The sequence below is a fragment of the Amyelois transitella genome, chromosome 24 (genome assembly GCF_032362555.1).
Source record: "Amyelois transitella isolate CPQ chromosome 24, ilAmyTran1.1, whole genome shotgun sequence".
NCBI lineage: Eukaryota > Metazoa > Arthropoda > Insecta > Lepidoptera > Pyralidae > Amyelois > Amyelois transitella.
Window position 1 is genome coordinate 5,556,858 of NC_083527.1, and position 26,195 is coordinate 5,583,052.

The 26,195-nt window shown below is 37.5% G+C and overlaps 1 protein-coding gene across 2 annotated transcripts; it reads right to left on the reverse strand.

Annotated features, from left to right (window-relative positions):
* Positions 1-81: 81 nt before the first annotated feature.
* LOC106135777 (uncharacterized) lies at positions 82-24,894 on the reverse strand. 2 transcript variants are annotated; one of them, XM_060951320.1, is made up of 17 exons: positions 24,359-24,894; positions 22,555-22,794; positions 21,851-21,964; positions 21,310-21,374; positions 20,640-20,837; positions 18,700-18,797; positions 17,842-17,980; positions 17,263-17,387; positions 9,535-9,694; positions 9,079-9,195; positions 8,418-8,563; positions 7,603-7,843; positions 6,631-6,864; positions 6,178-6,273; positions 5,414-5,626; positions 4,543-4,694; positions 82-3,974 (listed from the first exon to the last, which is right to left on the reverse strand). In XM_060951320.1, the coding sequence occupies exons 1-16, from the start codon at positions 24,528-24,530 to the stop codon at positions 4,569-4,571; spliced, it is 2,484 nt and encodes an 827-aa protein (XP_060807303.1). In that variant the 5' UTR covers positions 24,531-24,894; the 3' UTR covers positions 82-3,974; positions 4,543-4,568. The 2 variants fall into 2 exon arrangements, with proteins under 2 accessions (XP_060807303.1, XP_060807304.1); XM_060951321.1 differs by having other exon boundaries at positions 18,700-18,793; positions 20,636-20,837.
* Between the last annotated feature and the right edge of the window lie 1,301 nt (positions 24,895-26,195).

Genomic DNA, 26,195 nt, shown 5'->3' on the forward strand with positions numbered 1-26,195 from the left:
TTCTGCTGGAGGAACGTAAGCGCTTTCTTTATTTACATCAAAAAATAAGGTGCGCTGCAATTAAAACAATAAAACACACACTTTCTGGCAACCATTTATTACAAGTCGCCTACCGACATATTTGTTATTAATCTACAATTATCCTAGGGGAAAACGTCTGGGCGCGCACGCGCATCCACAATTTTTATCATAATTTTTACACAAAAATAAAACGCCGCGCTCAGGCTCCTCCCGAAATTAAAATCTACGATAAAAATACAATAATTTGAAGGAGATTATAAACAACAGACAGTAAATAATAAAAGCTATGCTTTTCACAAAGTCATAGGTCAAACTAACATAAGATTTGACCATATTTATAAATTACCGAAATACAAAATTTTGTGAGCCTTACGTGCCATTTATACGTCGTCTTAATTTTAAATAGGCACATACATTAAAATACCGTCGAGTCGTATTTGTACCAAGATTTTTTTTAAATAATACTCTTCTAAATAATATTAGAGAGATCATGTCCATTTGTGATATGTGCAATATTCACACACTTCACACGTTCTTGACAATTTAGACATGCCAATATCTTATTGATACAAAAAAGGACTTTTTCACAACAAGTAAAATGGTAATATTTGTTTCCAGCTTTATTAACAAAATATATATCTTCATTTACTGCCCAAGAATGAAACAGAGTGTTTTAAATTACAATTTTGTTGCAAATGCAGCAAAAGTTAAACAATAAAAAACGAATTAATGTCAGATTGCGTCTTACTTATGGACTCAACCGCCAAATACTCATTCGGATATAGTGACCATGTTTATTTTTTGTATCAATAAATCACACGATTATTAAAAACCAATCACAGCTGAGCAGGCTCCCCAGTCATAGCCAATTGTGTCAACTAAACGTTTCTCGATAAAATAGCCAAGACATTTAAAACCAAGTACAGAGGACTCGCATCGTCGTTTCAAGAATACTAGCTTTAGAATGTTTCAGTTGTAATTTCTTTCAATCTTTATACCATGACCAAAAATGGAAAAGTAAGTTTTCCTTGTTTTTCTGTTTCTATATTCTTTTGCCTTTAAACCACGCGGATATTGATAAGATTTCCAAATTCATTCAGTAAAATACAAAGCCCGTGCAAAGCCAAGTAGAATCTCTAGTTTCAGCGCAAGAAGATGAACTCAGAATAATTCTAAAGCGATCATAAACCATCGATTGTTCTCGTATTTTTATATCGCTGTGGGTGTGGGTACGTACATAATTGTAATTACTATTCTAAAGTCAATTATTTTGAGAAATGCGAGTGTATTGAAAACAAACCCTCTTTACTGGTTTAAAATTTCTCTTGTTAAATGAACTATTTATACAAGCCTTAAAAATAATATATGTTATTTAAGCATTGCAACATAATTTCTATTTTAAAAAACAAATACCAGTCCTATATCCATACCACCGAACAAAAATGTATAGGCACTGATAGCTAATCGTTACGATTAAAAATATTTACAATATACTTAATTAAATCTTTAAACTAACACAATATTAAATCATATTCCATGTTCAGGAAACATTGTTTTTGAGTAAAACTTAGCATATATTCTATTTATAAATTATACATGTTTTACTCAAAAACTAATTAAGTAAACTAGTAATATTTCATGATTATTTCAACCGTCCCGTACGTAACGAAATTAATACACAAAAACAAAGTAAAACTACTCATTTATCCGAGAATCTAAGCCGTGCTAAATATGACCAACTTGAAAAACCAAACCAAATTCTTTCAGAAAGAAAATATGACCTTCAAGGACCTGTTTAAAATTTGACAGAGAACAATTTTCTGTTGCGGAAAAAATTACTTTAATCAAAATAAATTTCAATGAAATCCCTACATGGGATAAGTCCGCCATTGTAAATGTTTTATTTAATTTCTATCTCTTGTAACTGTGTAAATTCCTGTGCAATAATGACATAACAATCAAACTTAACGAAGTTACGGAAAATTTTGAAGTATTTTTTTTCCGTATGAAATGTAGCTAAGTGGTTATCTTTTTCAAGTTGGCTGTTTCCATTATCTAATGAGACTGGTCTTCCAACCAAAAATGCATAACAAATAGACGATAACATGTAAAATTGGAAAATGAATGTCAATGAATCTTTAAAAACATACAGAAAACCAGTGTCGGTAAGTAAATAACCCAAGATTTTTTCTAAGGACAAATTTTCAATCGGTAATATTCTCTCATATCAAATATAGATGTGAATATCTGACAATGATGGAAGAAGAAAAAAATTGGCTTTTATTACAAATTCGACAATAAGTAACTTTAGCGGTAACAATATCTGTGGTTGTATAAACATATGACCGGAGATTTGAAAGCTAAGGTTTGGTAATACAGTGCAACCACAATTTTTGATTTGAATACATGTAATTTCAATTTAAAACCAGGTTTCAGATTAAACCAAACCATTTCATACTATTCAGAAGAACATTAGTAAAAACTCGTATATGTATATACATTTATTATGTCGAATTATTAATAAAAAAAAATATATATGTATTTATCAAACTTTGAAAAGCCAATTTTAACAGCTATAACTTTTGAACTATATAGTTTTTTTACACTAGATATATAGAATTGCTAGCTTCTATGAATCTATAATATTGGGAATTGTGAGAAAAACCAGGTTACAAGCTGAAATTTACTACACGGGTAGGGGTTACTTAGGTTGACATAGCCGTTTATCCAATCAACAAATTTTTGTTTACATGTTACTTCTTAACAAAACAAATGCATTTGATAGCTAGTCATTACAGCCGTTTAACATAAAATTATCAAGAAAATAATAGATATTTTCTTCATAATTTTATGTTTTTAATTTTAAATTGTAGTGTATAAATAAAAAAAGCCTTTTGCCAAAATCTAGAAATCTAAAATTGCTGATATCGTCTTGTGCTTCTAAAGTTTTAAAAATTAGAAATTAATCCCTGACAATTTTATTCGTATTTCGGAAATTATGATTTTTTTCTGCTTTGAGTACATGTTTTTTTTCTTTTCTATTCTATGGCTTCCACCGGGATTTTGATAGTATAATCAATGCCATAGTTTGGAGAAAATTGACGTGATTAAGCGATAGAGACGAACTCACAATTTGGAAAATGATCTCGGTAAGTTTATGTATACCGTCTTGATATAAAAATCAGATTATCCATACATATAATAAAATAGTATCTGACCGATGTCTGTTCTTGAAACATATTGCCAAAAAATCGATATGGGGATTTATATTAGACCAACTGAAGCCATAAATATGAATTATAGAAGTTCTTCTTTTTATAATTTATCTGTCTGTCTGTATGTTTGCACTGTAAAAATGCGAAAACTGTTTCTCAAATTTGAATGCAGGTTTTGCAGGTAGATTAGGCTTGGTCCACCATAAAAACTGGTATACAAAGATACCTCCCCCACCCCTCTAAGGAGCAATACAGCTGTCAGCTTTTTCAGTAAAGTTTTACGGCAAACGAAGTCGCGGGCAATAGCTATTTATCTTTAATAATCTTGTCTTGACAGAATATGATAATACCTCTCGCTTGCCAGATACCTCAACCACTCGTTCACACTTTTCATACTTAGTCATTGCTTTAAATTAATTTTTTTTAAATAAATAAACCTGAATCATGGTCAAAATGTACACACCTCGTGCTCTTCCACACAGGTGAGGATGAAACCGGGACTAACGCCATAGATAATCTTATTCCACGCCGGTGGACTAAAATTGTCTATGGTATTTGGCTGTATTGATTCTATTTCCTTTTGCCTTAAAACACTATAAAAAAAAATAAAAATATCTATGGTACCACTATGCGATTGGCGCGAAAAGATGACGTCATAGTACTTTCCCTCCGTTTTTAGACGTCATTTCCGATAAAAGCAGCTGTGAGAGATGAAGAAACGATGCTCGAAGGATGAACCTGGTGAAAAGAAATTATTACTTCATTTTCATTACAATCATTACATAGTATTAAGCAAAGTCGCTTCCCGCGTCTGTCCCTATTTTTGATGTATGCTTAAATCTTTAAAACTAAACAACGGATTTTGATGCAGTTTTTCAAATAGACAGAGTGATTCAAGAGGAAGATTTAGATGTATAAATAATGCTACCCGCGCAGGTAGCTAGTATTTTATATGTCATGATGACAGCTGTCAAATTCTTTATAATTGAGCCACTCTATACCTTTCCCATGGATGTCGTTATAGAAGACTAAGAAAAAAGCTAAGAAACTAATAAGCAATACAGCTGGATTTGCCTTTCAATCTTATCAAGACTGTTGGTTCTGTCTACTCGGCGAGGGCCATAGACGTGACTATATGTATTGGTTTTATTTATTTATTCTTAACTGTAACAATTATAATTCGTAAAGTACAATAGGCGGACTTAATGCTAATAGCATTATCTAACAGTCTTCCATTGGGTTAAGCAGAGAACCTTTATGTGGGTGATAAATAAATAATGTATGTATGTTTGTGGAGTATAGTTACCACATAACGGCGGCGGCGGGCGTGTGCTACTGGAAGTCGGCCAGCGACTGCCGCCAGGTGGCGTGGAACGGGATGCGCAGGAGTTTGAGCTTCGTGTGCGGCAGCTGCGCCGACAGCAGGCGCTGCAGCGTCGGCAGCGGCAGGATCTCCACCTGGGGAAATGTTATACATACACACATATAGCCACATCTATATCCCTGGCGGGGTAGAGAGAGACGGTGGTCTTGAGAGACTGACAAGCCACGTTCAACTGTTAGGCTTAATGATAGGATTAAGATTGAAATAGTGACAGGTTGCTAGCAAATCGCAAAAAAGAGGAATTCCAAGCATATAAGCCTGCCCCTTAGTCGCCTTTTACGACATTCTTAGGAAAGAGATGGAGTGATTCTATTTTGTTAGTCATCCATTTCCATTTAATCTCACCTTGTATACATATCCATCGTTTACCTATTTAAAATCACATGTGTCAAAAATAAAAAAATATTTTCCGTCCTGCCCCAATAGCGTGGAACTCGCGCCTCTGTTTTTATCGCGCGAAAAACTATCGCTGTCCCTTTACTCGTTGTTTACAATACTCAGTCCCCCCCATAAGATTTAAAAACATGAATGAACCGCACCTGTTTTTCTTTATATTCAAATTAAACCTTTTTTTGTTAATGATATAATTTAGTGTAACTCTTAGTTATAAGTTTTAATGTTCAGTTTTATTTAGTACAGTTCTCGCAGAAAACCAGCGTAATGGCTCTGCCATGACACATACTGAGCGAGGGCCATTTTTGGTGCACGCATGTAATTTAAAATTCCCTCATTCCAATTTACATTTTGTCAATGTAGGTACCAAATAAAGGATTTTTCCTTGTTTCCCTCTCACCTGCGGCGGGCCGGCGACCGTGTGGTGCTCGTCCGGCAGCCGGCAGCCGGGCACGGGCTTGAGCACGGGGATGCACTCGCCGACGTCGCGCCGCTTGTCGCCGCCCTGCTCGCACTGGTCGATGAACAGCTCCGTGACGCGCAGCAGCTCGATGGTCACGCCCCACATCAGGTGCGTCAGTGTTTCTTTCAGTCTCAGCACGCCGCTCAGCACCTGGTGATACACACATACGTACATACATACGTGCGTGCGTACGTACATACGTGCGTACATACATACGTGCGTACGTACATACATACGTGCGTACGTACAAACATACGTACGTACATATATATCATCACGTCTATATCCGTCGCGGGATAGACGGAGACAACAGTCTTGAGAAATACTCAACTAGTAGTTAGGCTAAATGATGGAATTGAGATTCAAAGTTACAGATAGACCGTTCAAGATCCTACGATAATTTATAAATTTCTTAGGAAGTTGCGGTTCTTGTTTTTTCCGGTGACATAAACACCATTATGAAGTAAGTCAAAGTTTTATTATTCACTAAAGGAGTACATTACAAATATCAAACAGTAGTACAGTACAAAGGCGGGCTTATCCTTAAGTGGGATCTCTTCCAGCCAACCTGACAATAAGAGGATCGCATACAAAATTGAACCATTATTTTTATTCTTAAGATATTAATACAAAAAAAAAATGATCCCATTTAATCTGACCATTTCGATATTTATTATTTATTAAATTTGACGACTACATACCTGTTTATTGGTGGTGGCTGATTGCGAGACGTACGTGGGTATGATGAGTAACCGTTGGATGTTTTTGCATTCCGCGAGCGCGTCGTCGAAGCCGACCTGCAAATAATAAATAAAAATAAATATATACGGAACAGATTACACAGATTGTGTTAGACTCGAAGTTCGAAACTTGTGTTATGATTCATACTAACTCAACACAATACTATATTTTATAATAAATACTTATATGTATATATGAAGGTATGAAGGAGAGTATACGTTGACTTTGTGCCGTGTGGTTTCGGCACCAAAAGAAAAAAGAATAGGACCGCTCCATCTCTTTCCCATCGATGTCGTAAAAGGCGATTATAGGATATGCGTATAAACTTTGGATTCTTCTTGTAGGCGACAGGTTAGCTCCAGCCGCAGCCGCCGCAGCGCTATGTCTGTCTGTCTGTCTGTCTGCCGGTATACCTTGACGTCGATGTTGACGAGCTCGAGGCTGGTGAGCCGCGGCAGGCGCGCCAGCTCGCGCAGCAGCAGGTGCGCGGCGCAGTGCGCGGGCCCGCGCTCCAGCCGCAGCCGCCGCAGCGCCCGCAGCGCGCGCAGCGCCGCCGCGAACTCCGCGCGGAACGTGCACTCGCCCAGCTCCAGCGACTCCAGCTGCGGCAGCTGGCCCACCACGTCGCACAGGCACCAGCCCAGGTCCTGGGAACGATCATATCTTAATACAGGGTGACATTTAAAACAACTGCATCCTTTTAAACATAGACTATACCCATGCTTCTGAGCTGTTTGAGCCTATTTTTATTTAAAATAAACGTTATCATTTTCACATTTAAAAAACCCTCACAAATTTATTAAAGACCAATACTACAAAAAGAAATTAAAACTAAACATGTAAATAAATGTCTGAAAAATAAATTATTTTTCCAGTATCAAGATCAAGTAAAGTACAGAGTTTTCGAGATCGCTCAGCTGAATGAATTGTGTCGTTGACCTCTGAATCTTACGCGTCGCTTTTCCGCCGACCGGGGTGATATGACGTATTTAGGATCGTGGATTTTGATACTTTTATTTTTTCGTACTTTCTGAAATATGAACCGATATTTTTCTTTTAACGTTTTTAAATATCCTTTAGATGAGTACACTTAACAGTTAAATTTATGCAGTTGAATTAAAAGTCACCCTGTATATTAAATTCTCCGAAACGGCTTGACCAGTAGATCTGAGGATCGGCCAACATCTATTTTTCATACCCCTTAGTGATTAGGGTTGTCCACCCTTAACATTTTTTTTAACTAGAAGTACCTTAAAAGTTATTCACATGGCAAAACAACATTTGCCGGGATAGCTAGTATAAATGTAATTGTTTTCACATCATTACAAATACCTTTGCATGCATTTCGAAAATGAATCAATTTATTGACATCTCTGACGACTCACCTTGATGGAAGTGAGCGAGAGATGCTGCAACGCCTTCAGCTGGGCCAGCGGCCTCAGGTCCCTGGTCAGAGTCAGCCCCGCCATGCTCTTCAGCCTGAGCTCGTGCAGAAGTGTGAGTCTGGAAAGTGGCTCAGGGTCCAGTTTCCCGTCTTTGATGGCCAGAGCTGACAGTGATCGGAGCGAAGGCAGGCAAGTGCAGACTGCTTCTACTACGCGAGCGGGGCATCGGCACATTTCTATCCTGTTAATAAAAAAAATAGTTTTATCTACATACACGTCTTTATCCCTTGCGGGGTAAACAGAGCCAACAGTCTTGGAAAGACTGACTGTCACCGAACCTGGTGGAAGGTCTTCCCTTTGTGGCGGTTGTGCCAGATTATAAGATATACCTATGAGAGCATGTCTCCAATGCAATGAAATTGTGTATGTAATGCAATGCGACAGATGTCGTCGCTTCGTGTAAAAACCTGACTCAGACAATCCTAAAAAGCGCAGTCCAGGCTAACGCCAAAAGAAAGAAGACTCACCGGCAGCGCCAAGAGTAAAAAGACTCATGGGTAACGCCAGGAGAAAGATTAAATAAATATATACTATTGACTCGGCGATACTATATTTTATCAGTATCAGTCAACAAGTTAAAGTTAACTCAGTTGGACTGTATAGATATAAACATCCAACACCCAGACCAATTAGAAAAAGTTCGTTTCTTATCATGCCCTTGCCGGGATTCGAACCCGGAACCTCCAGTGTCACAGACAAGCGCACCACCTCTGTGTATAATACTATTGAGGTAAACACAACCACATAATACTGACCTCTCCAAAGAGTCCACTTGTCCTATGTGACGGGTGAATTGGTCCCAAAACGTGGTGTCGTTTTGCGGTAACAACATCTTGCGGAGGTCGAGCCTCTTGGTTCCGTGTCTCTTCAGAGCTGCGCACAGACCGCCCCAGTCGCTCACCTGAACACGAAGATATTCATTAACTTATTTAAAATTTTATTGAGCATCGAACAGAAAAAAATAATTATTAGTTATTAATCCTGAATTTATAATTAAGAATCTTAATTATTATATAGGTCCCCAATAAATAAGAGCGAATAGGCATTATTTGAGGTTGCATGCACCACCTTAGGCCTCATCTCGCTTACCACCAGGCTGATTGAGGTCAAACACACACACATAAAATCACACCTTTTTCCCGTCAAACAAACAATCAAACACACTCAAATATATAAAAACAAATCCAACTAAAACTCCACTCTTCCTGTACTAATTTATAACTTTATATTTACTTTAAAGCAATTAAAAAAACATTAAAATACATTCTGGTCTTATTTTTTAACAATTGCTCTCGATCGTCACTTTTTTATCTTTGTTCTGTCTGAAAAACTATCTTATTTATTTGTGGCCAGTTGCAAACATAAAAGAAGTTCCTTATTACCAAACAATATTTATAAAAATTGTAATCGACATACATGTGAGTTTTTCATCCTGACGTGCCTCCACAGCGCCGGCGTGGCGGCCAGCTGTCGCCACAGCTTGCACACGCGAGCCGAGTGAGCCAGGTCGCGCATGCCCAGGTACTGGAATATCTGTACGCAACATCGTGAAACATCGTAACTTTGATTTTAAACTATCGCGTTGTAATAAACTATTTATAAATAATACACGGGTATTTAACAGGAAACGTCCGAAAAATTAAGGTATGTTACGTGCGCGTTTAATAGGTACCTGTTATTATTTATTAAAAAAAGGTTACTGAGGTCAGATGGAAGTCGCTTCGTGTAAAAATAATCCAAAAAAAAAATTTGCATATATTTACGTGTCCGGAGAAAAAAAGCTATACTATAGCTTACTATATACTTATAGCTATACTAGAGAAGACATCTTAAAATTATTAAAAATGCATTTAAAAGTAAACCCTATTTTACCTGTACAACAACGTTATAATTCCTCTCCTGCGCCGTGTTATAGAACGCTGTGAAATGATCAGTGTCGTCTATCTTCGGTCTGCCCCGCCTCCTCGGCGACGTCAGCAAGGCTGGCGGGGAAGCTGCGCCGTTCGCAACTCTACCTCGCTTCTTGTCATCGCTGTTGGGTGAAAAAAATTAAAAATATATTATACAGTACTAAAAATAGAGTCCAATATTGATTTGTCATCTTATATTTAAGGTGAATAATACTGTATTAAAAACAGCGCAGACTGGAGACTATTAATCTGTCGACAATTTAGTCGGTTTCTGCTATAATAGAAATACGTTAAATATAAAATATAACGCACTGCTTTACATATTGACTATTGTTCAGTCGGACGACTAAAAATCTTGAGTGTGCGCTGGCTCTAAAAAAAACAAAAAAATATTTACAAGAAAAGATTAAAAAGAGAATACATTACCTTTCTCTTCCGATTTGCATTTGACAAGTCGTACGTAAAACCCGTATAAATAAATAGTAATAATTTATTTCGTGAACACCGCAACGGTTTGATACATTTTCTTTGAAACACACAAAAAACACATAACCCACTTTTTGCACTTGGGTATATTACGGAGACGTGCAGGAGTCGTCCAATCAGATTGCGTTCGCGAACGATGAAGGATTCTGATTGGTTGACCAAATGAAAAACAAAATAAGGCGTACATACTTAACGAACATATTTAAGGTTATTTAGATTGACCCAACGCAGATAAAAATACTGTCAGTAATCTCTTAGTTTTGTCATTAGAAAGAGATATAGGGGAAAGGCAAAAATTATCTTTCACTAATTAGCCAATATGAGAAATTAAAAAAACCGTCATTCGAGGTTATTTTTTCGTTCTCATATTTTGTGTTTATATTTCTAAGTATCTCCCATAATACTTAGAAAAAAATGAAAAAATCGGTAACTTTTTTCATATATTTCTTTTTCTAAGTCTTTCAAAAAGACAATGCCATTGATGAAAGATTCGACATTTCATTATCAAATCTCATTACAATCTGAAAGATAATCGCATAAAATAGGAAACTTTCAAACTAAAACAATCGATACAAATTACTTTCAAATACAGGATATAATTCACGTTAAATAATAACAAATAAGATAATAGTTTGAACGCTTTTTTGCGACATATTGCGACGCGACGCGATACGACAAAGTCCGCCAATAGTGAAATACCAAATGAGATCATCATATATTTTAACTTGAATTTATTGATATAAATATATGAGCATTAATAAAAGAGAAAATAAAAGTTTAAACCCATTGTAAAAAAATATGTACATATATTCTAGTATGAAGGACAAGCGCTCTGCCTAAGTTGCTTAACTGAATATGTCAAACATTTTTTTCTTTCACTCTTTTTTATGGGGGTACATAATGTAAAACTCCGTCGAATCGCGTCGTATTGTTTCATAAATGCATACATACTATAATCACGTCTATATCCCTTGCGGGGTAGACAGAGCCAATAGTCTTGAAAAGACTGGAAGGCCACGTATTATTGCATTACAATAACTAATGGAGTAACCAATATAATGTATACCTATATACATGCACTATTATTTCTTAAAATTACAATACAAAAGGCATCAAATAATAAACAATAACATATTTTGTTGTGTATGAAGGCACTTGGTACATTTGCCAAATAAAATGCATTAATATCTACCAAATTTTAAGGACTGTTTTACACATATAATCTTCATATTTACTAAAGCCTACCAGTGTCTACGCGTGGAGTCTAAGAATTTATCTTCAGACATCTTCAAGGTCGTATCTTCTTCGATAAAATTCTTCAAAACATTTCCGGCGCAATAACAAAACATAGGTACTCGCTTCTGTATTCAATAATAACTATTTTACTTTATTATAAGCTAAAAATTGTGATTATTCGTATCATTTAAGACTGATCAGATTTCTCAGGAATCAAATCAAACAAATCAGATAAAGTTGCATTCAATTTTATCATCATAATATTCGATTTCTTTAGGACTTACTGCTCTCAAAATACTAAACCTACAATATGTTCGACGCTAAAAAATCTGACCGATCGCAAGCCCGAATACAAAAGCATTTCAAGCGAAACGTGGAGAGTTGTGATTATTTTAGCTTATATGAGTTAAAATATTTAGGCACGGTATACGTCTTAAACCCTATAACACCTTAATACCTATGCCTTCTGTAAAAACATAATTTTTTTAAACGGCTATTCGAATAAAGAATCGTTTTAAATTTTAAATTAACAATTTTAAGCGACCAGACATTTAGTTTTTGGTATCAAATCATACCCTTTACAACTAAAATTTACAACGAATTTATCACAAGCTAAATGGTTATATAGCTCAAATTTCATGCCAAACCAATGATTGAGTTCCTTGTCTATGTATTGAGGATATTATAAACCTCATTTTTAATCTACGGCTATAAATTAACAATGATTTTTTCACAAGAGCCGTCGTCCTCGTGTTATCTGAAATAAAAAAAAAATACAATTACATTTTATTACAATAATTAAAACAAAATCAATCATCATTTAAATCTAATTACAGCGTGATGTTATATAGCCTACAGCCCTCCTCGATAAATGGTCTATTCAACACTAAAAGACACAATTCGAACCAGTAATTCCTGAGATTAGCGCATTCAAACAAACAAACAAGCTCTTCAGCTTTATAATATTATATAGCATATATATATATATATATATGTGATATCTGACTTGGCGACGCGTATGTCCCGGGGCACCACGATGAACCTGCGGCCGTTGAGCACGGCCACGGACTGCGGCAGCTGCGCGCGCAGCTGCAGCGAGCGCGGCGCGGGCGCAGCTACTGACCAAACGCGGGAGCCGTCCGGGTTGCCACCCGCCACCTGGGGGGTTTATCCGCTTGAGAACTAATTGAAGAATAGGTCCAATCCATCTTTTTTTTTCGGTGAATGTTGTTAAAGGCGGCTAAGTTATAGGCTAATAAACTAACTTAATAAAGGCGATTAAGGTATAGGCTAATAAACCGTCCAGGTTGCCACCTGCAACCTGGGGGATCTATCCGCTTAAGAAGTAACTAAAGAATATGTCACACTCCATCTGTTCCCCCATGGGTGACGTAAAATGCGACTAGGGTATAGGCTAATAAACTAACTTGGGATAGGTACTTCTTGTCGGCGGTGGACTAGCAAACTATCAGTATTTAAATCTCAGTTACATTATAAAGCCATACAGCTGAACGTGGCTTTTCGGTATTTTTAAGACTGTTGAATCTTGTCTAATTGTTTGTTTGTAATATTTTTATTGCATAGAAATTTACACAGTTACAAGATTATAATACATAGTACACAAAAAAAATAAATCACTTGCAATGGCGAACTTATCCCACGAAGGGATCTCTTCCAATCAACGTACTGCCGGTGTTATGGCATGAGTGAATTCGCTAGGTGTATACTTTAACTTTAAAGATTTATCAATCAACTAGAGGTTAAATTACATTTATTCCAACGTAACATTGTTACGAGATCACTTTCGAACCAAGCGCTGTAATTGCCATGGCGCATGTGAAGCTATTTGCTGTCCCGTTTTATTTCATAATAAAAAAGCGAAACAGCGATAGTTTTTCGCGCAATAAAAATGGCGTCGCGCGTGCCATGCTACGGCGGCTGGTCTGATTCTGATAACATTTTAAAAGCTGTGTAGGGTGCTGTCAATACAATTTTCAAGTTTATGGAGCAGCAAAATTAATCAAGTAATTTTATGAGAAAATCACAATTATGCAAAAATTTAAGGCGTTCGTGGGTAACAACTCCTCTTCCTCAGTCGTTCACTCTTGACAGAGTGGTCGTGGTTTTATGATGAAGACGCATCGCTTTGGATAATACAGCCCCAGCGATGCGCCTCCATTTGTTGCGGTCTTCAGCGTTTAACAACTAGTATATTAGTAACTAGTTGTGCCCGCGACTTCGTCCGCGTGGAATAGTTATTTTGGGCATCATTGAAGCCCCCTCAAGAATGAAGGCCTCAAGGATGAATAATTTTCCCCGATTTTTTTCACACTCTCCAATATTTCTTCGCTCCTTATAATTGCAGCATGATGTTATATAGACTAAAGCCTTCCTCGATGAATGGTCTATTTAACACATAAAGAATTTTTCAATTCGAACCAGTAGTTCCTGAGATTAGCGCGTTCAAACACACAAACAAACTCTTCAGCTTTATAATATTAGTATAGATTGAGCAAACAGAGTTGTGATCTGACCTTCATCCTCAGCGTGACGCGGCGGTCGGCGCGCGCGGCGGGCGCGGGCGGGCGGCGCGGCGCGGGCGCACGCGGCCGCGCCGCGAGCGGGGGCGGCGCGGGCAGCGGGGGCGGAGGGGGCGCCGAGCGGCAGTTCTGGACGGGATACACATACATATGTATATATATAAGGATTTCAATAAAGGAAATCTATACATTTAAACTAAATTTTTAAAAAAACAATGTCACTGTAAAAGTTTCAAGTAGAAATTTTATTTATTGACATAAAATTATTGCAATTTTTTTCCTAGATTTAGGTGAAGGTAATGTAGTGAAGGCGGCTTTATCGCAAATCGAAAAATTTACATAGGTGATTAATACTGTTACGTCGATTTTAATATATCTTTAACAGTATTGACCTTGACTTTTTTATGAGAATTAGTTCAAGAAAAAACTTAATTATTATGAAGCAACATTATATTTGTATCATTACCGTACTATAATTTTTTTACCTCTAACCAACTTTAATCTCTCCAGAAAAGTGAGGACGCAAGCGCATTATACTTGTAACTTTATACTTTCGATTATTGTCGCCGAATGACTCGATTCATATTTTTCTCGTAAAAACAGCTCTCTGTTCGCAAACACCAAGACCTTACCTACCTTAACAGCATACTCTTTTCCTACTCCCTACAAACATTTACCATGCGTATTAAATACATATATATAATCACGTCTATATCCCTTACGGGGTAGACAGACCCAACAGTCTTGAAAAGACTGATGGGCCACGTTCAGCTTTTTGGCTTTAAGAAAGAATTGAGATTCAAATAGTGACAGGTTGCTAGCCTAAATCGCCTAAAAGAAGAATCTCAAGTTAGTAAGCCTATCCCTTAATCGCCTTTTACGACATCCCTTGGAAATGAATTGTGTCGTTGACCTCTGAATCTTACGCGTCGCTTTTCCGCCGGCCGGGGTGATATTACGTATTTAGGATCGTGGATTTTGATACTTTTATTTTTTTTCCTACTCTCTGAAAAATGAACCGATATTTTTCTTTTAACGTTTTTAAATATCCTTTAGATGAGTACACTTAACAGTTAAATTTATGCAGTTGAATTAAAAGTCACCCTGTATAAACATATAAAAACATGTATGTATCACCTTGCACAGCACCCTGCCGCCGGCCCCATATAATTACATACATACATACATATACAAACATATAAAAACATTAATATATCACCTTGCACAGCACCCTGCCGCCGGCCCCATATAATTACATACATACATACATATACAAACATATAAAAACATTAATATATCACCTTGCACAGCACCGCGCCGCCGGCGTAGTGGCCGATGCAGGCGGGGTGGTAGAGGCACAGGCAGGCCGCGCACGCCACCGTGGGCAGCCCCCGGCCGCAGCTCATCGAACACGGCTGCACCAGCTGCCGGGCCGGCTGGGGGGGAACACATTCATTTATTATATACTAGCGGCCCGCCCCGGCTTCGCACGGGTGCAAAATTCGGAAAAAAATTATACATAAAAACCTTCCTCTTGAATCACTCTACCTGTTACAAAAAACCGCATCAAAATCCGTTGCGTAATTTTAAAGATTTAAGCATACAGACGAACAGACTAAAATGGCGACTTTGTTTTATACTATGTAGTGATGAAACAAACTTTAAATGTTTTTCTGAGTTAAAACAAAGCAATTAGTGAAAGTTTTAAGTGAATCGGTTCAGTACTGAGATAATCGTACAGACAGACAGACAGACAAGAAATTAAAAAAAAAAAAACAGGTTGTCAGCCCATCGGCTAAAAGAGGAATCTCAAGTATATAAACCTATCCTTTAATCGCCTTTTACAACATCCATAGGAGTGGCCCTATTCGTCTTTCCATCGGTCGGCCGGGAACCACACGGTAAATATGCATGACTCTACACATGTACATATATTTACGTAGTCGTTGATACAAAACAAAAAGCTCACCGTAACATCGGGGGACGGCGGAGGCCTACTCTGCAATGGCGGCGGGGGCTGCGGCGGCGTAGTTACCCTCGGAGGCACCGCCGGCTCAGCGGGCATGGTGGGCGAGACGGTGGGCGTGGTGGGCGACGACGTCAGCTCGGTGGGCGACGATGTTAACTCGGTGGGCGAGGAAGTGGGCTCGGTGGGCGACGAGGTGGGCTCGGTGGACGATGAAGTGGGCTCGTGGGCCGCGGCGGCGGGCGGTCTGGCCGCATACGACTACACTAGCGCCGGCTCAGTACCCGCGTTGGAGGGCTGATTGCTCAATGTCAATCAACCCTCCTTTGTTATAAGTTTCGGTGTACGAACGAGTTGATTGGACAGTTTTTTTGTATACAATTTTTTTATAGTTTATTCTTCATACAGTTTTGCACAATAGACGGACTTAACGCTAGGAGCATTGTAATTCAGACGTACTCAACATTTTTCAATTCAGAATTTTTATTTTAATGCGATCGCGGATTATATTTGAACTCTATAGATAATGAAAATAAATCGATTGAACAGAAAGCTTGACAGCTGATTATTAGAATCGTGCTGTCTCTATCTAAACAATATAACAAGACAGAGATAGCATGATATTTCTCTGATTTTTTGCGTATTTTGCATTTGAAAGAAATCTTTACTCCGGCGCCGCAAAGAATTTTCAAACATGTCCAGATAACTCAATCGACTTTGTCAATAATACACACAATAAAATTTCAAAATAAAACAAGTCATCAATGAAATATGTTCCATTACCTCCAAAGAAAATGTATCAAACCGTTTTTTGTTCACGTAAACCGCAAAATTAAAAAGATACCGCAAACAAAAATTTTTTTATAAAAAACACTGGTCAGTTTTGAATTAAACGTCTCTCAAAAAACAGTGAGAAGAGTAATTCGTATCATGTAATCAAGTCAATAAATCAAAAGATATGTAGGCATGCAGAGTACAACCAAGAGTATTGCTATTTAACCAACTAAAACTATAAATTCGGACCTTTTAAGAACCTTCATGAATGCTTCTTAAAAGATTTGTCATTTCTACTGATTTGGTCAAGAGGTAAGCAAGATTTATGTATAAAATATTTCAGTAACAGTAACAATATTCTTGATTAGAATGTTTTTAATTCTAGTAAAATCCAGTATAAACTGGATAAACACCAGTTATAATAGAACTAGTATGAACCGGTTCCAATGGTACATCGAGCATCGATTCAAGGGTTCACCATTTAAGTGATGTCTAGATATAAAACTGGTTCAAACCAGTTTGAACCGAAATCAACAGGTATGAACTAATTTTGGGTTTCACATGATTCAATATGGAAACTTTATTTTATTCCGATAGTAACACTCTTATCTCCTAACCAGTCTAAAACCAGTTCATGCCAGTTCAAACTGACGACAACTATCTCAAACCGGTTCAATCCGGTACATACCTGGGTTTCTTCCATGCGGCCGAGTTGTTGTTGTCCGCGGCTGCCGGCTTCTTCTGTTGTTTGTTGTTGGTGTTTGTTGCTGGTGATGGAGAGCTGGTGCTTAGCCTGGAGCCTACTGACTTCACCTGGTGACAAATTGGAGTGAAAATATAATTATAGTTTACTATGTGTTTAGCGTGTTTCCCTACTTTTCTATTTCTTCTTACTGTAAACTCCATAAACGGTGTTTCTCATCTTTACTTTAGTTTGAGTGCTAACCGATGCTCTTATGGCAAATGAAAATATCGCGAGTGCATAAGTGGATGTGTAACCATGATTGATAGAATGCGGGTAAGGTTCCCCAACAAAGGTTGCCGAGGTGCGATGGGAGTTGCTTCATATAAAACCTGATTCACCCAATCCAGAAACCCCGGAAATGAAATGAAATGAAAATTAATATAACTGGTACTAAAAAGCGCGGAGGAAGAAGCCAAATCGAAACTTTGATTCTTCTAGTACAAACACTTAATGACAGTAAGTATGTTTATCAGTCTTTGACTCGAAAACTGTAACCCCGTATGTAAAGCAGTGAAGGCTCACCCTGATCTTGGCGGGCGGCGACTTGCCGGCGGGCGGGTCGGGGCTGCTGCCCTTGGGCGCCTTGGGCTTGGGCGCGCGCTTGCCCTCCAGCGGCGCCGCCGACACCGGCGACTCCACGCGCCGCATCAGCTTCGCGTCTCTGACAACATCATACAATTCTATTCAATTCTAAATCTTTATTGCATATCATATAGTAGATAAGTTTAAATACAGTTACTGCTTATGAGTACTCTTAAGCCGGATTTACATTACGAAATTAGTGGCTTGAAATAAGTTTGATAAAACTAATTTGACCAGTAACTTCACGTGTAGACGTTCAGTTTTATAATGCATGCATTACTTTTGTGAAACTTGAGTAGTTTCGTACTATGCGCATTTTTTTTTTTGTAAAACAAATGTAATGCAACTAATTTTGTAATGTATATCCGGTTTTAGTGTTACGAATTGCAATAGCCGGATACTTGCAAAACTGTCACTGTCATTGCCAGACGAGTTTGTTTCTAGAAGACGTAAACCTTTATTTAGTATACCACAGTCGAGGGTAGATCTATCCAGATACACCCCCGTAATTGAAAAAAAATACTGTCTGACCCCACGTAGAAAATGGGAACAAAGAAAAAGAAGAACAGGCTGTAATTAATAAATGAAAAATAAATAATAAGTATAGATACTCATTCAGGCAACCACATGTATAACCACAGAGGTCACATGAGTCACTTTATGCAAAACCCTGACTTACCCAATCCAGGATAGGCATCAGTAGAGTTGCATTTTTGAAGATTTTTTAAATAACTGAGACTGTGTTGTTACTCTTATGATAACTCTGATTTCTGGTCAATAGGGAAAAAAAATGTTTACCGTATAATCTCCTTTTCAGGATCATCCATTCCTAAAGGTTCTTTGAAGAACGAAAAGTTTTCCAGTGTCAGCCCGGTGCCGGATAAATGTTCAGCTACCTAAAACAAAGTAATAAACATTAAAAGACGTCGCAAAAGGCGACTAAGGGAAAGGCTATAAACTTGGTATTCTTCTTTTAGGCGATTGGCTAGCAACCAGTAACTATATGAATCTCAATTCCATCATTTAGCCGAACATCTGAACGTGGCCCTTTAGCCTTTTCCAGCATATAGTCTCTGTCTACCGCGCAATGGATATAGACGTGACTATATATACGTATGTGTGTATGATTTAGTCACCGAACTGGATTTTTGATTTGATTGAAATTGGATTTTTCCAAATTTAATGAAGTATAATAAATTAATTCCACTATTCAAGAAAGGCGAATAATCGGAGCCTGGTAATTACAAACCAATCTCAATTTTACCAATTTTGAGCAAGGTGTTCAAGAGAATCATGCTTAATCAAATGCAGCTTTACTTTAAGTCTAATAAATTATTTCATAGTAAGCAATGCGGCTTTACTGAGGGGAAATGTACAACGGATGCAGGTGTGGCTCTTGTCGCTCATGTTCTCAATGCATGGGAAGACTCACAGGATGCCATCGGAGTGTTTTGCGATCTGACCATAGCATTTGATTGCGTAGATCATAGAACTCTTCTGCTCAAGCTCGCTCATTACGGGTTCGACACTACTACCGTTGAACTTATTAAATCATATCTTAGTGATAGATTACAGACGGTAGATTTCAAAAATACAAAACGAAAGGTGCGAAGATAAAAATTTGGGGTACCGCAAGGTTCCATTTTGGGACCTTTTTTCTAGTATATATTAACGACCTGCCTCGCATGATTGAGAAATAGACTGGCAACGTGTTGTTTGCAGATGATACGTCACTAATTTTTAAGATGAACCGCCGTAGGGAAATTTCATGCTCACATTTTGAAACTTTCTAAAAGGCTTAGTTCTGCAGCATATGCTATTCGTTGTATTAGGGCATTTGATGGATGTGGCAACTGCTAAGCTAGTATATTTTAGTTATTTTCATAGTTTTATGTCATATGGTCTACTGCTTTGGGGATCAGCAGCAGACATACAAACTATTTTCATTCTACGAAAAAGGGCAATTCGAGCTATCTACGGTCTAAAACAAAGAGATTTGCTTAATCTCTAAGCACAACCTATTAAATTTAAAAACCTAAATATTTTAACATTGCCCTCCCAATACATATTCTATAACATTATGCATGTTAGGAAAAACTTAAGACTATCAAAAAAGTAGGTGAATATACTAGTAGATCACTGCGGAACAATTATAAGTTGTCGATCCCAGCGCATCGGCTGGCTAAGGTAGGGAAATCATTTCTGATTAATTGTAAAAGATCTTATAATAAATTACCAAAAAGTGTTCTTGAAATGAATGATAGAAAATTCAAAAAGTATGTTAAATATGGGCTTTATAGGAAAGCCTATTACAGCACGGAGGATTATATTAATGATAAACATGTGTGGCCCGAGCTTGACATAATGGCCTCTTAAATGCTTGTGCATTTTGACATGGTGTTGACATAATTTGTACAGTATGTACATATTTTATTTTATCTTTATTTTATTTGATGAAATATTCGTATTGACATTATAAGTTTTTTTTTTTCTACTTCTACATTCTTTCATGTTTTTTAATGTAGACAATGTGCATTCGTCCACGATTTAGATTTAAGAGATCTATATTTGTAATTTGACGTCCTATGAAAATGCTGCAGTGTAGTTTGTTCCGCCGCTTCTTTTACACATGCGCTTTGGTAGCGGTAGTAGTTATAATTAGATTTAATTGATGTGACGTCAATAAGTGATACCTTGTATCCAAATTTTGAAAATAAATCTATTCTGTTCTAACTCACCTCCCTGGTGGAGCGCAGCTTCTTGCCGGCGGGCGTGTAGTAGTAGATGTCGGCGTTGCGGCGCGAGTGCGCGTCGAGCGCGGCGCGGTACACCAGCTCGCGCCGCCAGCCGCGCTGCAGCGGCGCGCGCAGCAGCGGCGACCCCACGTCCGCGGTGGCGCGCCGCCCGCGCTGCCCGGGGGACGCCGCGCTTGCCGCCTGCGGGCGGGCACAACATTCTTATTGAGTACTAGCTGCGTGGAATAATTATTTTGGGCATCATTGAAGCCCTCAACGATGAATTTCAATTTTTTTTTTTTCACATTTTCCATTATTTCTTCACTCCTAATAGTTGCAGCGTGATGTTAAGCCTAAAGCCTTGCTCGATAAATGGTCTATTCAATGCAAAATATTTTTTTCAATTCGAACCAGTAGTTCCTGAGATTAGCGCGTTCAAACAAACAAACTCTTCAGCTTTATAATATTAGTATACATTTTAAAAATCAAAAAACTATTTTTATTTAGTTTTGTTTCGATCGTGACGTGAGATATAAGCCGTTCGATATGATAGTAACTCATGATAATTATGATGATGTTGAGTATGCTATTAGCATGAATGTTCATTTTTAAAAAGCAATCATGATGTTATTAGGGTTCAATTCAAAATATGTGTATTAAAACAACAACTTACATCAGAAGAGATGACTCCATCACCATCAGACCTTGATGATAAGGCTGACGAGGGCCTCGATCCATCTGTAAAAGAATAATTTATTATGTTCATTCTTCATTCAGATTCAATTTTTCAATCACCGAGGATAAGGTTTTTGTATAATATTATGATTTAACTTTGGTTCAATTCTCAGTGAGGTCAGTATGAAATACATATCATTCCATAAGAGTGAGCAAAAGACTACATTTTTTTAACAAAAAAAAAATGATTACAAAATAAAAACACTTCTCACCCGCATCCAACGCCCGCGACGGACGTTTTTTAAGCGGAGCATTCATAATTTTCTTATGTTTACCAGTCATAGAGTTCAAATCTCTTTTGGCCATAGTTTTACCTTCAGACGACTTGCTAGCCTCAGAGTTCTCTCTGGTAGCTCCGTTAGCGTTAACCAAAGAGGACTCTTGGCTATTCATGAAGTCATCTCCGGTGGCCATAGAGTTAAGATCTCTGACAGCATCTCCTAGTTCTCGGCCGAGCCTGTCTAACGCTAGGTTCTCACCGGTGTCCTGTCGCGGGCGTTTGCTGGCTCGCGGCGGGGCGGAGGGCGTGGCCATGACGGAACGGAGGGGCGTGTGATCCTTTACGGCCGCTGACACTTCCGCTTCCAGGCGGCCTGGGGGAGAGATAGGGAGTAAGAAAAGGTATGAACAATGACAAAAAAATTATAAGGGTATATATGTTCGTTTTTGCAAGAATGGCCAGCAATGGTCCAACAAATGAGATTCACTAATCGTTTGATCTTGTTTGGACAGTTTGGCAAAGCAATCACCTACATTATGAAGGCCAAGGATGTTTGTTAGTCTTCATTGGTTCCAGTTAGCTTGACAGAAAGCCGATACTTAATATTTTTGTCTATGTGCAAACTTTAGCACACAATATAGTAAATTTTGTAAACAAGGCTGAACAAAACAATTAAAATGTTAGCAATGAATTAGTTCAGTATATATTTATAACAATAGTTCTTAAAAATCTCATCATTATCTCTTTCCCATGGATGTCATAAAAGGCAACTAAGAGATAGGATAGATATACTTGGAATTCCTCTTTTAGACGATTAGCTAACACTTGTCACTATTTGAATCTCAATTCTATCACTAAGCCACGTGTCTGAGTGTGGCCTTTCAGTTTTTTGATGACTGATGGCTCAGTCTACCCTGTGGCGGATAAAGACGTGAGTACATGTTGTTCTAAAAAAACACTCACCAACAATCCGACTGTACACTTCGCTATAAGACGCTTCAAACTCATTCTTGTTCACAGTCTCGAAGCCTTTAAAGTCTTCTGAACCTTCATCGCTGAATGCTGTCGAGGCCCTCCGTTTGATGCCTCTCTTCTCTTCTCCTTCGTCATGGTCATCTCCTGCGGCAAGCGTCTCAGAAGTTGGTTCCGGTTGGGCCATAGCGCCACCATCAGGTTTTTCTTCTTTAACCTCTTCTGGTGTTACTGGAAAGGAAAATAATTTTAATTCAAACTTTTAGGCATATCTTTTGCACAAAATTTTCTAAGACAAAAATTATTTTTAAAGAATTCAGAGGCAAGACAAGAAAAACATATTTTGCAGTCCTGTAAAAATTGGGCTATAAATTTATGCCAAGTTGCTTGGAAAATAAAGATTTTCAGTTCTTTTCTTATAATTTACATACACACATCAATGAACCCCCATTAGAAACCACTGCTTACATAACAAATAAAAAAAATCTATATAATATAAAGGAAGGAAGTAAGTTTAAGAGACCTGAGTTGCCTAACAGTAATATATTTTGCGAATAATAAAATATCATGAATTCATCAAGTCAATGATCATTTTCCAGTTTGACCTGACTGGTATCAGACCTTGTGACTCAGATTCAAGTGCTTTCCCACTGTGCCACAGACACAAAGAGAACTAATTTAATACAAAGTACAGTTAGTTCTTGCCCCACATTTAGTTACTCTAACACACTAATTCAAACAAAAGATATCTAACTCACAATAAAAAAATTTTTAAAAAAAATTAACATAAGACCTTCACTCTTACAAAGTTTAAGACCCTTGGCCTGAAGCATTGATAAAAGGTATACCTGTGCCTGCCCCGGAATATAACCACAAACACACAAATATGAGAGATGAATATCAAGACCTCGCCTTGCATTGTGATGACATCTCTATTATTAAAAATTCTAAATCAGGAAAATTCTATGGATTATTATATGAATGCAACCTGTGGCTCAACATCATCAGGGTGGTTACTTTCAAGGCATGACAAGCTGTCAAGATCTTAAAGAAATTCTACATGAACAATAGGTTCAGTTCCCCTGCAAATACTCGGAACAAGGTCAAAAGTAAAAACTTGAGAGGTGAGGATATTAACGGGAGTAACAGCAAGGAGGGATAAAAAGATTTTCAAGAAGGATAAAAAGAAAATATTGCTATTGCTACAACACATGTTGGTAGTCACAGTTATTGTTGACATAATATAGGTTAGGTGCAACTTGCAGTTTATGAAAGAGGACTGTCAAATAATAACCATGCGCAGAGCAGGTATGCAATACATTATTATATCTTCCTCTCGACGTTGATTATGGTTATATCCTTACCCGTCTGATAGGAGCTCTACATATTGGTATATGTATAACCGACTAGGAAAACCAGAGACTATAAGCGAGGCCTGCCACGCATAATCTGCAGTGCTTTGCTACCTGAGCGAGCTGGGATGGTGCAACCATTTTTACTACATTTACTGCACAAAAAAGGCCAAAAGCAAATGGCCTAGTTTTCAGCAGACAGAAGTAAAAGTCAGTGCTTCATAGACATATACAGCTCAGTGTCCTGTGTATATAATAAAGTCATAATGTTTGGTTATATGGTAAGTTTAAAATTTGAATGTTTGCTTATACATAAACAAATATCGTCCTATAGCAAATTATCAAACTATTTTACTAACGAATTATTGACTTAATATCAATCAATATGGTGAGAAAAGTGTGTCATCTAAATTATCTAATAGGTTATGTGAAAGTTTTCATACCTTCTGCGGCTGGCGATTCCTCTATTGGAGGTGTTGCAGGCTCAGCCTTGGGTTCCGTGATGGCCGGTGTAACTGCGTCAGAGTCCACCGTACTCGCAGCCGACGCCTCATCGCCGTTCAACTTGACTTCGTCGCTTGTAGCGTTATCACCAATCGCCATTTCTTCCGACATTGTCAAATTATACAAAGTATGTCACGATACCACTGTCAAAGTGTACATGAACACATAACAAGAAGGCTACGAATATATATTAGCCCTCAAGATGAAATACGAACAATTGTTCGCGTCACGACGGAGATTTCCCGCTATATTGGACCAGAAAAAACTTTCGTCATTTACAAGAACATGTTCACATTTATGTGCACATTTCATACACGACTGACATCAACGTATAAGTAATTCACTAAATTTTAACTGTAATAATAACTTTGTATGGGGTAAATAAACGAAATTTAGCTAAATTTACATCCAGTTCACAATTTCCAAAGGAAAATGTCGATCATAAACAACATCCGCTCAGTGGATGGAGACGCCACATTTGTTGTCTATGATGCAATCATTATCGATGGTTCCTCAATAGCGCCAAATCCGAAATATTATACTACTGCAGCTGTTCGCTACTTTTTCTTCTAACTACAGTATACTAGTTTCACAGATTTAAAAAGTATCTTCTTATATAAAAAATCCTTATATTACAATTTTCACTCCCGTACTCCTCCGAAACGAATTGACCGATTCTCATGAAATTTTGTGAGCATATTAAGTAGGTCTGAGAATCGGCCAACATCTATTTTTCATACCCCTTAGTGATAAGGGTTGTGTACCCTAAAATTACTTTTAACTAAAAATTCCTTAAAAATTATCAATATAGGAAAACAACGTTTGCCGGAACCTAGAACTTCATACCAGCATTATGTACATTGGCAAAAAGGTCTTTATCAAATTGTAATTGTTCTAAATATGTGTCTATTTACAAAGATATGGGTCTTATCAATTTATTTTATCTCTGCTTTCTTTCTACCCTTTGTGGCTAGTGCAAAATCGTAGAAAGTATACTTTTAATCTTAGTTGGTTTTGGTATTATTTTTGACAATCGATCGATTTAACATGTGACTTTAGTCTATGACATAAAATAAGCTAAATAGAGTTTATGGTTGTAAAAAAGATTAGTTCCGCCTGAACTAGAGTTACGATTTCGCTAGCGGGAAAATTTAAAAATTTTATTCAAAGCAACGTGCTGTGCTTACTTAACTATGGAGTAGGTAGTTTATAGTATATATAGAGTCTTGATTAGACATAGTAGCACTCGTTAGATGTCTGTCTTTAATTATGTAGTAGCTATATTATACCTGATTACATGTAATTCCCCTTTTTAACTGTCTTCAAAAAAAGTGCTTCTCAGTTTGACCTAATCGTGTGTTTACGATTTTGATACGGTTTTCATAGGATAGATTCATTAGGATATATAAAATTCACCGACTTCGATAAAGGAGAAATCAATTGGGGGCGATTGTCTTTTTACAAAAGTTATATCAAGATCCAATATGGGTTAGGTTCTTTTGCAAAGATTGTAGAGGTGAGACAGGAGATGATTCGTTTAAAAAACATTGTTTAGCCGATCCAGGTTCACTGTCAAATGTCTCACATCGGACGACCACTACACCAACTGGCGACAAAAATTATGTTATCCATCTTACAAGGTAAAAATATGAAAAAAAGAGATATTTATCCAGATGCTGATCCAAGCCGTGTGTATCTATATGTATTTCAAAATTCAACGAAATCGTCAGAGCCTTTAATGAAAACGCGTAATGGAGATCCATATTGTAATCGCAT